We start from the raw sequence: 13,683 nt of genomic DNA on the forward strand, positions 1-13,683 counted from the left end.
TGGGGGGCCTCGCGTGGTGGGGACGCCAGCCGCCGCGGCCTGAGGGGACCGACTGCCCAATTCTGCCAGCTGGCCTGGGAAGGAGGAAGGGAGGGACTCCACCGCTTGCCGTCCCGCCCAGGAAAGCCCGCATCCCTCGGTGTTCTCACCGGAGCTGGTTCTCCCAGACAGTCAGCCGTTCCAGGATGGGGTACGCTGTCCCTTTGATCTCCATCGTGGCTCCGGGAGCTGCCCTGCATTGTCTCCACTCCCCCAGTAGCTGTTCTGGAGGAGGAAAGGTGAGGGCGGCAAGGCTGTCGAGGCTGGTGGCGGAGGAGCCAGTGAAGGCGGGGGAAGAGGGCACCGTGGTGGTTGGAGAGCCGCCGGAGGAGGAGGGGGAAGAGGGGCAGCGGAGAAAGAGGGGGGAGAAGGAGGGCAGGCGGGTCGGCTGCTGCGAGGCTTGGGCGCCGCGTGGCGGGCCGGCAGAGAAAGAGGGGGGAGGAGGGTGGGCGGGTCGGCTGCTGTGGGGCGTGGGCGCCGCGCGGCGGACCGGCAGAGAAAGAGGGGCGCAGGTTTGGTTTTGCAAGGGGTTTCCTGGAAATTATGGGTGAGGGAAATTTCCTGGAATGCTTGCTAAGGGTTGGTTACTTCCAGGATAAGGGATTCTGTCTAACAAGTAGATGTTTATTAGGGACACTTGCTTGGAAGCAGACAGATAACCTCTGTGCCTGGCTGCTTTCACTCTGAGTAGCCACTTTTGGCCAGGAAAATAGATTCATAGCTTTAATTCTACACAGGATCTCCTCTGCCCAAATTAACCAATCAACAAGGACTAATACAGAACCAAGGAAGGATAAAAAGAGATGTTGGACCGCACTGTTGGCCTAGAGTTTCATATTGTCTCCCCTGCTTTGGGGCAAATTCCCATTTTTTCTGTTTTTATATATTTCAGTTGAAATCTTGGTTTCTGCTGCTGCAGGAGAAGAGGCCACAGTCAAAAAATCTGTACAGAAACCTCTCAGTTTTTTTACCTTGAAATTGCTCAGACCCTATCAAAGTATAGGTGATTTAGGAAATTTTCAGGGATAATTCTCAGATCCAAGCCAGCTGCAACTCTACTGAAGGAGCTGGGTGTCTAATGTTCTCTGTAAACCATAATAAGCCTTGGTAAATTCAGAAAGAGATGCCACTTTGCACTACAGTAGTAAAGGAAAATTTCACACCAGGTATGTGTCAGATTTTAAATTCTCCTTGAGGATGAGTTGATTTGGAATGAAAATAGCTTGTTATTCTGGTTCAAGAACTGGCCTGAGCCAAAGCTCTGATAATGCACCTGTGAGGTAAACAGGAGGTCTCTTAGATTCCCCTATTCCTAGTGTAATACATGCTAACTTCTTTAATAATTATCACTATGTCTGGAAGGAAAACAGCTTTAACTGAAGAGAGGGTTAAGCACCACTGTTTAAAGAATTTATCTCTTGTCCTTACTCCATAAAAGGACCACGTGCTCCTCTCACATCCTATGTGTGCTCTCTGCTTCTATCTCAAATTTGGCCCTGATATTTTTTCTCATCTTCTTCCTTACTAACAAAATGCTGCTGTGTAGCCGGGCACATTCCTGCTCAGAATAGATACTGCCCCAGGCACCCTTGCAGTGAGGTGTAGCTCTGTGACTGAACAGTGACTTTGAAACACAGCTAGAAGAGCCTGTGGCAGCTTCTGGGATTATCTTTTGCCACCTGGCTCCTGCATCCCCTCCCTACCTGACAGCCAGAGTGCAGTGAATGGAGCTAAAACTGTCCATTTTGGACCTGGGTAAGCTCAGGATGATGTCCTGATTTCCCAGCACCATTTGTTGAAGAAACATCTTTCCCCATTAAGCAAATGTACCACTCAAAATTCAATTGGCCATAGAGCTTGGAGTTTATTTCTCTGATCTCTCAAAATCCTTCCAATAATCTATATGTCTTCCCTAGTCCAGTGCCATGTTGTTTTGTCCACTTTAGCATTTAATAATTTATAAAATAAGGAAGTGTGAGTCTTCCAAATGTATTCTTCTTTTACAACATATTTTGGCTTTTTGGATTCTCTTACATTTGATGATGGATTTTTCAATTTCTGCAAAGTATGGTCTTGGAATTTTCATTAAGATTACATTGAATATGTAAACCACATTAGGCCAAAATGACATCGTAACAATACTTAGACTTCAAATTCATAAACATGAGATGTCCTTCCATTTTCAGGTCTTGAGGTCTTTATCAACTTTTTAAATAATATCTGGTATATTTCCATGTATAAGTCCAATACATTTAAGGTTAAATGTACTCCTAGATATCTCATTATATATCTCATTATTTAGTTGTTATCATAAATGGAATTATTTCATGATTCCCCTTCAGATAGTTCATTACTAGTGTGTAGAAAGACTAATGTATTTTGCATCTTTCTTATGTATATCATCAATTTTCTGAATATATTTGCACTAATAACTTTTCCTTGTCTTTTCAAGGTGATATGTAATTTGTAACTAAGAATAGTTTTACTTCTTCCTTTCCAATTTGAATGTTTTACCTTTTTTCTTGTCTAAATGCTTTATCTAGAACTTCTAGTACAACATTAAAATAGTGGTCTAAGTGGGCATTTGTGTACTGCTATTGATCTTGCAGGGGAAACATTCAGCCTTTCACCATTGACAGTGATATAAACTGTGAACTTTCCATGAATACTCTTTATCATGATGAGGAAGTTTCCTTCAGTTCCTTGGTTTCTAAGAGGTTCTATTAATAAGAGGTGTTGTAGCTTGTCAAATGCCTTTTCTGCACCAATTAAGATGATCATGAGGCAGGCCACGGTGGCTCAGCAGGCAAGAATGCTTGCCTGCCATGCCAGAGGATTGGGGTTTGATTCCTGGTGCCTGCCCATGTAAAAAAAAAAAAAAGACATGATCATGTATTTATTTTCCTTCATTCTATTAATGTGGTGTATTACATTAATTTTTTTGTTAAGGTTAACCATCTTTGTATATTTGACATAAATCCCATTGCTCATGGTCCATAATTCTTTTGATTTATTGTTGTATTCAGCTTGTTAGTATTTTGTTGGTGATATCTGCATGTATGTTCATAACAGATATTGGTCTGTAGCTTTCTTTTCTTGTAATGCCTTTACTTGACTTTGTATTAGAGTGATGGTGGTACATAGAAAAAAATGAGAATTCTTACCTTCTTTGTAATTTTTTGAAGGGTTTTGAGCAAGATTGGTTTTATTTCTTTTAGTATTTAGTAATATTCACCAGTGAAGCCTATCTGGTTATTTGGTTCTGGGCTTTTTTGTGTATGGGGGGGAGATATTTGCTTACTGACTCAATCACTTTAATTGTTGGAGAGCAGTGAGATTTTTAATTTCTTATTGAATCAATGAAGGCAGTTCCTAAGTTTCTAAGAATTGAACAATTGCATCTAAGTTATCTAATTTGTAGGCATATACTTGTTTTTAGTAGCATTTTTGTTATTGAGTTCACATGCCACTTTCACTAGGTTATGTTGTCCAAATATTGATAAAACAAGCACTTGCCTGATTGTTATTCTGAAGGAATTTCAGGTAACATATAATTATTCAGTTGCTTGCGTCTATGAATGACTGCATATAAAACAAACAGATTGCCCTAAGCAATGAGAGAGTCTCATTAAATCAATTGGATGTCATAAAGAGAGATTGATGATTTCATCTGTCAAAAATGAGAATTTCTTAAGCCAGCCAGCTTCTCCTGGGAAAGTCTACAGATTCACTGGAATTCCTATCTTATAGCCTGCCTTATGGAACAGGGATTTATAAATCATTATGGTCTCATGAGACAATACATATACTAAATTCTTCAATATTTACATATATTTATAGTGAGTTCCTTTTCTCTAGAGAAACCAGACTATTAATTATAATTATATTTGTAACAGGAGTGGTTCCTGAGAAACAGAATCTTACATGAGTTTCTTGAGTTGGTTCTGAGGACTTTTGGAATCAGTTTTCCAATCTAAATTCACTAATGACTACATTTCCAATGATCAATATCACACTGTTATTCCAAAGAATGAATTGAAATAGAGGTATACAAAATATCATTTGATATATTGATGCTCAAATGCTTGCAAGAGGCAAGCCACTGAAAGACAGTATATTTGATTTTTTAAAAGAATTTTGGGGAATTACAAAGTATAATGATATTGATTATTCATTCCTAAATATATTGGATCCATTTGTTAAATAAAGTGATGAGAAAAAGGTTTTAAATTCACAGTTCAAGTGTCACATGAGGACCTAAAACTTTCTATAGGTTTTTCTATGCTCTGAAAGAAATTGTTGTTTCTTTTAGGGAACCACTTGATATTTCTGAAAAGAAGATCCTGAAAATTAGAATGGAGACATATGGGTTGATAATTATGAGAGTAGAGGCTTGACATCCTAGAATTTTCTGAGTGTTCTTGCCTGATAAACCTGTAATGGTGTGCCTTTTCTTTTGCCAACTTAAGAGATTTAAACTGCTGTGCCTGATAAACCTGTGAGTTCCTCATCTGAGAAACATCCTTTCCATCTGAGTCTGAAGACATTAACCCCATTTCACCAGGTTAAACTCTAATGGAGTGCCCTGTGTAGATGGCTTGACAGACACTATTTCCTCTCATGATACATTTCAACTGGCCCTATTTTCTTCCAGACCTATAAATAGACTGAAGTTCCAATAGGCCCTGGAGAGACAGGTGTGAACATGAGGATGTGTGCTACATTCCGAAGAGCTCCATGATTTATCCAATTTCCATAGAAATAGATCAGGGGAATATTTATGGAAATGGATACTAAGTTTGTGGCATAATGGTGGAAGGAGGTTAAAGTTGAATGAGGCTGAATTTATTTACATAAGTAACTGAGCTCAGATTCTGGGTTTAATGTTGTAGATTGAGTGGTTACAAAAGGCTCTGTTTCTTTGACTTGTTGGCTGATGTACAGAAGGTGACCTACATCTGAAGTTTAAGTGCTAAGCCTTCCATAATGTAATATATATGGAGGATACAAAGTCTTAGAGATATTGAAATATTAGAATGGATTTATCATATAAGAACTGCTCACAATTCCCAGGAATGTATATAGGATAAAAATTTCACCTGAACTGTGTGAGGAATATGTGACAGCAGTTCCATCATGTCTGAAAATCTCTGTGGTCACTTTTCTCTGTAGGTCTGACACTATTGTGGAACTACTGCCAAAGATCTTAGATTGTTAAACACAGTTGTGATGATCACATTCTGGCTTGGTAAAAGCCAGGTGGCAGCACCAATTGCCAAAAACAAGGAAAGTGTGGCTCCTGTAACAGACAGCAGTGTCACAGCAGCAATCAGAATACTCTGACTTGCAGGTGCTCATGGTGTAAGCCAGTTGATCATGGGATGGCATAGATGGGCAGAATACTAAATTTTTACTGGATATATACATAGGCAAATATATTCTAATTCAAGCCTAACATTTGAATCAGAAAACCAGAGTCACAGCCTTCAGTCAATTCCAAGAGCTGAGACAGTTTTCAGACACAGAACTGAGTATAATGTTAGTACACTTGGGGAAGGACTCTGCTACACGGATACACATTTATACTGTTAAATTTCCTCCAAGTTTCCCCAAAAGGTTTTATGTTTTTTAACCAGGGTGACTATCCATTGAGGATCAATAAATGATCTGACATTTCAGGGATTATTTGATGTTGGCTCTGAAATGATATTTATTCCAGGAGACCCAAGCATTACTGTGTCACTGCCAGATAGATTAAGGCCTCTGGAAGACACAGGATCAATTAAGTTTTAACTAATATCTATCTCACAATAGGCTGGCAAGGCTAAGACCCATTTTATCATTTCCCCAGTTTGAGAATGCATAATTGCAATAAAAATCAGTAAATGACAAAATCACAACACTGGTATCTGGACTTGTAGAATCAGGGTGATTATGGTAGGAAAGACCTATTGGAAACCACTTTAAGTACTTTCATGGCTCATAGGGCTCATAACCAAAGAGGCCACAGGAGTAGAGAGGAAGATTATGCATGGGTTCAGCAACATTCATCAAGGCCAATCTGGTTAAACCACTGCTGAGTGCCAAATCTGCCAGCAGCAGAGACCAACATTCAGTCCCTGATATGAAACCATTTGAAGTTTATCAGCCTGGTACCTGATGAAATGTTAATTACATTGAACAACTTTCCTCATAGAAGGGGCAAGGTTTTGTTCTTATAGGAATAAGCAAATACTCATGATACTAATTTGCATTTCCTGCACACCACATTACTCTCAAAACTACCATTTGTGGATTTATCAGGTAATCCACACAGCATTGCATCTGATCACAGGACCCACTACACAATAAATGAAGTTGTGGAATAGCACATGATCATTAAATTCACTGGTCTTACCACATTTCCAATCACCCTGAAACTGCTCAAATGACCTTTTTAAAACACAATTATAAAACTAGCTGAATGGCTGTACTTTGTAGTACAGCCATTGTTGTAGTTGTTCAATGTAATTAACATTTCATCAGGTACCAGGCTGATAAACTTCAAATGGTTTCATATCAGGGACTGAATGTTGGTCTCTGCTGCTGGCAGATTTGGCACTCAGCAGTGGTTTAACCAGATTGGCCTTGATGAATGTTGCTGAACCCATGCATAATCTTCCTCTCTACTCCTGTGGCCTCTTTGGTTATGAGCCCTATGAGCCATGAAAGTACATGAAAGTAGGACTGCAGCAACATTTCTAAGAAGGCTAAATATGTTGCAAATCAGAATCTACTTTATGGTGCTTCTCCTGCAATAGTGAGGATTCATGGGTGCAGGAATTGAGTGATGGGAATGGGAGGGTCACCATTTGCTTTTTTCCTTAGTGACCCACCAGAGCAGTTTTCCTTTTCATCCCAACAACCTTAAGCTCTGCAAGACTACATAGTTTAGTTCCAAAAGAAACAATGCTTTGAGCCAAATAAACAATAGTGATTCCATTGAACTGGAAGTTAATACTACAACCCAAGTAATACCTAGGGTTCTTCATGACTCTGAATCACCAGACAAAGAAGAAAATTACTTTACTAACTGAAGTTAATGATCCTATCAAATGGAAATAGAAATGTTACTACACAGTGGAGGTAAAGAAGGGTTTGCCTGAAATACAGGAGAGCCCCTAGAGTGTTTCTTGGTACAACCATGCCCTTTGATTAAAGTCAATAAAAATTAAAACAATCCAAAGCAGGAAGGACCACTAATGACCCAGAAATTTCAGGAATGATGTTTTGGGTCACACCAACAAGCAAGGTAACACAGCCAGTGGGGGTTCTTGCTAAGATTAAAGGGAATATGGGATGCATAGTAGAAGAATGTAGTTATAAATGTTATCTATGAGCACTAGTTGAAGGAATGTGGGTTATAATGGTTATGAGTATTTCTCAGTGTTTTGTTATATGTTCATATGGATACATAAAGAAAATATATTTCTTTTCTCCCCTATCTTATGTCTTTATAATATATCAGATGTTTTATTAAGTTTGGGTCATAATATTTGTTACAGAATATCAAGTTTTAGAGTATACTACCCAAGGATTTGCACCTTCTTCTGGGGACAGGGTTAGTGCATTAACAGTTGTAAAAAATGATAGTTGAATTATGTAATGCAAATGCATGTCTGTGATTTTTTATTTAGATGAAGTACAGTTTAAGAAGATATTTATGGGTACAAATTTGAGAAGAGATGGACTGTAATGGTTAAATTCATATGTCAACTTTACTACGTAAATGTGACCAGTTTAAGTTAAAGGAAACACTGACCTGACTGTTATTACCAGGGTATTTCAGGGATTTTAATAATCAGTCAATTGATTGCATATATGGTTGATTACATATACAATCAACAACAGAAATTGCTTTCAGCAAAGATAGGAGTGTAATATGGAATTTGGATGTGCCCATCCCTGTGGTTGCATGACCAATCAATTTATATTTATCATCTCTTTATCTATTTATTACATAAATGTGTGTATGTGTGTGTGTATTGACAGTTCTGATTCTCTGGAGAACCATATTATAATCATTTTATTTATGTTGAGTTGCTAGTAATTGCCCCTTTCATTTCTGCTTAGGGTTCTTCCTGTCTACCCTTTATATTTTTTACATTGTGTCTAGTTAAATGTTTGTCTATTTCATTCAATTTCTCAGTCAATTTTTGCTTTTGCTGATTCTCTCTTTTGTTTTATTTGTTCTGTCATTTATATCTGCTGTGATATTTGTTATTTCTTTCCTTTTGCTGCTGATGGGTTTATTTTTCTTTTTGTTTCCTAGATCCACTGGTTGTGTTGTTACATCACTGATTTGAGGTATGCGTTCTTTTGTAATGCAAGCCTCTAGATTATAAGTTTTCCTCTCAGTATTGCCTTTGCTATACCCATAATTTTTTGGTATGTTGCAATTTCACATTTTTTTATATCATTATTTTTTTAAGTTACCTTTGTTTTTCTTTTTTGCATGGGCAGGCACTGGGAATCAAATCTGGGTCTCTGGTATGGCAGGTAAGAACTCTGCTTGCTGATCCACTGTGGCCCACCTTTTAATTTACCTTTTGATTTCTTATTTGACCCACTGAATTTACAGGAGTACGTTGCTGAATTTGCACATATTAGGGAATTTTCCATTATCCCCAATTTTATTGAAATCTAACTTTATTCCATTGTGGTAGGAGAAGATTCATTGTATACATTCACATATTTAATTTTATTAACACTTCTTTTGTGACCTAAATTATCATTAGCTTTCTGGAGAATGACCCATGTTTACTAGAGCAGAATGAATCAATTCATTTTAACAGAGTTGGAAAATCAATTTGTTAGTGGAAAGGTAGTTTTTTCCTATAAACAGTGTGGGAGCAGTTGGGCAAGTTTAGGAAAAATCAATATAAGTCAAAATCTCATGTCTTTTACAAAAATTTATTCAAAATGTACCATAGTCTTAAATGAAATATTCAAATGTAACACTTTTAGAAAATAACAAGGAAAATATTCAGAGTCTAGGATTAGGGAAAATATTTAAATTCAACAACAAAAGCAAAGAGTTTAAAAAGTACATTTTCATATGTTGGGCCTCATAAAAATTAAATATCTTACTTTCTGAAAAAGGATGAAAAACAAGTTACAAACTAGGGGAAATCTGTTGTTAGCCACATATACAAGGAAAAAATACAATCTAGATTATATATAGAACTGTAAAAACTCAGTAAATAAGGAAATCTATCAGAAAAATGGAAAAATACTTGAAGATACTTTTACAAATACGAGTGAATTGGCCATTATCTCTGTTGAGAAAAACCTTAGAGAGGGCCTTTTCTCATCCCTACTGCATAGAAGCTCCAATAGAGAGCTTGAATCCTTGAGTGGCTCAAAGATGTAAGATATTCAGAGGTATCAGAGCAGGTAGTTTGAAGCATGGTTCCTGATAATACCAAGAATCTACTATATAAATCTTATCCTTCAATTCTTTTGAAGAGTGAGAGAAATAAAAATCAGGCTTGTTCTATATATGTGTATATTTGAAAAGAATTTCTCAATTCAATAATCTTGATTTCCAATATAAGAAATTAGATAAATAATTGCAATGTAAATCTGAGATAAACAGTTGAAAGGAAATAATTAAGATTAAAGCAGGAATCAATGATATTGAAAACAGAAATATATAGGAAAAGAACTATGCCTCATCTCTTCTGATTTTTCTTCTCTTGTGGTACCTTTCTGACATACCCATTCTCCCTCTACCTCTTCCTTTTCCTACTTTAATGGCAGTGGCACATATGATTAGATTCAGCCCATACAGATAATCCAGGTTGATCTCTCCATCTCAATATCCATTATGTTTCTATTGCCATACAATTTCTGGTGAAATGATTTTTTGCAATATCTAATTGCTACCACTGTCTCATGCATAACTATTCTGTGTTTTCAAATATACTTTCTTTAGGGAGACATTATTTCAAAAATGTTACTGTTACTAAATGAAACAATGTATAATTGGCCATTTAGAAGGGAAGCAAAGAGACAATATTTTATACCCAGCAGCATTAATCCAAAATGGATTTAGAATGTATCTGTTGGGAGTGAAGTAATAAAAGAGACAAAGCAATCCAAATCATATTACTTTAAGACTACAATAACTAAGAATAACATAGAAATATACATAAAATAAATTGATTGAGGCAGGTAGGACTTTTTTTTATTATATCATGTGCTCTGTCAGGAACTTATCAGTGAGAGAGCTATATATATGTAAGCTTTCTTTTCGGAATATGCCTTGTGTAATTCTACATAGGGGCTACATAATTGAAATAAATATGCTTCCAATATTTACCAATGCTTTAAAATATCTGGATTTGGGTAGGAGTTTGAAGGTCATAGTGATATTCATCGAAATGTACAATATCTATTCATTCAGCCACTTAATCATTCACTCAAAAATGTTCATTATTCACTTACTGTCCATTCTGTGCTTTATAATCAGAGAAGAATGCTAGCTAATAAAATGTGAAGGTTTAAGCAGTTATTAGGGCAACTAATCTTATATATTTACCAGTATATTAAAGTCAAATTTCTTAAAAGCTTGGACACTATTCATAGATTTTAATTTAAATATGTGATGTGAATTGATATTTTATATATGCAATAAGTTTATCTCTGAGATATGGAGCATTGAAAGTAAGTTCAATATGATGGATTACTGTTATATTATGTGTTAACTAATTTGAAATGCATAGATTCACTGCACAGAGGAGACACACCCATAATTCTGGGCTAAGGACATTAAGGGTTGATGATGGCTACAAGCTTGGTTGCAAAAACAGTAAACACATGGTCAGGAGCAATGCCTACAGAAAACTTAGACATCCTGAGGATTCTCTGGACTGAAAAAAATGAAAGCCAGTAATAATTTCATTTACTATCTACAATATTTCTGAGTAAACACTAAAGTACTAAAGATATTTAAGGGTGGGCCAATGTGGCTCAGAAGGTAGAGTTCTCACCTGCCATGCCGGAGACCCAGGTTCAATTCCTAGGGCCTGCCCATGCAAAAAGAAAAAAGAAAAAAAAACAAAGATATTTGAACTTCTGGAAACATTATTTTATACACTTTTGCAATGAAAATTTGATTGTAAGGAATGCTAAAAAGGGAGTACCCAAAACTCAAAGATGTAACTCAGAACTCAGTAGCTAATCAGTAACACTTTTAAGACATTATTTCAAGTGTCTTAAGACTTCACAAGGCATATTCTTTTTAGGACACAATGCTCCAAAATTGTAAACATATTTTGTCACTTATGTAATACAATCTATTATTGAATGAATTTCCAAATTTTTATAGACTTGATTGTATAATGTACCTCACCTTTGATGATGTAATCACAGCTGTCAAAATTGTTATCTTCTTAGTTGTGGCTTCTGTATTCATAGCTCCTGTCCCACCCTTAGATACCCTCTCAACATTATTCTCCACTTTCCAAGGAGGGCAATATATCTGTAAATAAGTGATAAGAATCAATTAGTAAATCAAAGCAGCATCAGCAGAATTTACAATCAGGTATGTAATTTAGCCTCTATTATTGTCTCATTTTTTTTTTTACTCTCTGCAAGGAAATGATTATTTTGAAAATAGGTGCAAAGTTAGAGATATTTTAAAAATATTTTAATTATTTTATTCTAACTAAATTGTGTTTCCTTTCTAAATATCATTCCTCCAATGAATAAATAAGCAAATAAACAAATTTTCCACAGTCATGCAACTTAACAGCTGTTGAGTGCTGGAAATCATTAGAAGCTACTCTTAATAAAACTCAGAATGAAAACAACTAGATGATTCAGCTAAATGTTGGTATCTTAGTCATTCAAATGCTTGATATTTAATTTTCTAGTCTTCCTGGTGAAATTATGATTTTCTTTGATATAAGGACTATGTTATCAGCTACAAAAATGTCATGACAAGTTATATGTTGCTTATATTCAGAGGCAGTTGTAAAAAATCAATTTAAAGGCAGAGAAGAAAGTTCAGAAATTAGCAAATAAAACTGAGAAGGCTTGCTTTTTTTCACTAGAAGAATTTTCTAGAGATAAAAATAAAAGCACAATATTACCCCAATATTTTCACATCTGTTTGCTATGGAACTTAATTCTTAATGCACAAGGACTTTCTTTAAAACTAGTAGTATATACAACCATATCAATGACGTCTATTCACTGTCACACTCATTAGTTAGATACAGTTTGATTTTCATGAGAAACAATCTACAGATTAAATACATTTGAAACAAACACATGCTTAATATGTAAAATCACTCAATAAATTTCAGCAATTAAGATGACAATCTTTCATGTACTGGCCCCTTATATTATGAAGTGTCTTATATTTTGTTCTCATCATTTTTGAGGTTCCTAATAATGACCTCAGAAAAGTACAAACAATGTCTGAAACAGTGTTTGAAATTTTAAAAATTCAAGGATTTATTTTTTCATTTTCTGGAATTGAATGTTCTTTGCTAATGCTTAAAAATACAGTTACATATAAAAATAGATTTGGTACTGGAGAGAAATAGTTCAGGCTTATTTGTTTGGTTAAAGTAAAGGTCATACTTTACATTAATTGACTGATGTAAAAGGCAGAGATAAAATGAGGATAAAATATCAAGGTTATATAAACTATATTTTGAAAAAGGAGCTAAACTGCTTCTAAAATATGTACTACTGCAAGAAAAATAGGAGCATTTAAGTAGGAAAGATTCTCCTCCCTGAGGATCAGCTCCTTTCCCATGTTGCTTTCTAATTAAACTAAACCAACTTGCCTGCCACTCAGAGTTAGATACAATAAAGAAACATATGTGACCATCCCATTCCAAGCGTATTTTCTGAGTCTTTATTTCTGTAACCCTATTGCTAATTTCAACTGTGTTTTTGTTCATCTCTTGGGAAAAAGATTTACTTACATACTGTGAAATGTTTGTATAGATATACATTGTTCCAGTATATTTCATAAGGACTGGCAGAATTAGGAACATGTTTCAGCAGAATATGATCAGTGGAAGACTGATAAGCTGCATATTCAAAACTTCTACCATGTGTGTAGTATTTGTCTAACTGACTTTCTACATATCAGATATACACAAGAATAAAGAAATTATTGGATTTTCATTGCAGATGGTACAAATTTTAAAGGAACTAACTCATATTTCTAGTGCTAATCAGTGGGACACTTAAATCTATACACCCCTTTCAATTTTGTTCACCTCAGTATGGTAATATTTCTTAGAGACCCACTAGAGAACCTCTTTCACTTGTATCTATTTCCTCACATTGGAGTTCAACCTCATTAGCTAACCATTCATCCATCTCTAGCTTCTATGTATCTCCAAGTTCCTTATATTCTGTACTACAGGCCTTTATGCTGGTCATAAAAGTGGAATCATACAGTATCTATCCTTTTGTGTCTGGCTTATTTCACTCAGCATTATGTCCTCAAGGTTCATCCATCTTGGCATGTGCTTCAGGATGTCATTTCGTCTTACTGTTGCCAAACAGTCTTTAATAGTGGCTGCACCATTATACATTCCCACCAACAGTGCATAAGGGCCCCAATTTCTCTACATC

At 35.9% G+C, this 13,683-nt stretch overlaps 1 protein-coding gene across 16 annotated transcripts in view; it reads right to left on the minus strand.

The window, feature by feature from the left end:
• Positions 1-13,683, minus strand: part of LOC143673140 (voltage-dependent N-type calcium channel subunit alpha-1B-like) — a 201,198-nt gene that overhangs the window by 12,263 nt on the left and 175,252 nt on the right. For 14 of the 16 annotated variants that reach the window (XR_013170207.1, XR_013170209.1, XR_013170205.1 and 11 more), the window contains 2 exons: positions 11,435-11,563; positions 6,738-11,108 (listed from right to left, as the gene is read on the minus strand). Coding sequence is in view for 2 of the 16 variants with exons in the window: in XM_077147482.1 (XP_077003597.1) it covers positions 11,532-11,563 (32 nt within the window). In the remaining 14 variants the exon portion in view is untranslated. Of the gene's footprint in view, positions 1-6,737; positions 11,109-11,434; positions 11,564-13,683 lie in introns of those variants that run through there. The other 2 variants (XR_013170202.1, XM_077147484.1) reach the window with 2 other exon arrangements.

Source organism: Tamandua tetradactyla, unplaced genomic scaffold (genome assembly GCF_023851605.1).
Source record: "Tamandua tetradactyla isolate mTamTet1 unplaced genomic scaffold, mTamTet1.pri scaffold_141_ctg1, whole genome shotgun sequence".
Taxonomy (NCBI): domain Eukaryota; kingdom Metazoa; phylum Chordata; class Mammalia; order Pilosa; family Myrmecophagidae; genus Tamandua; species Tamandua tetradactyla.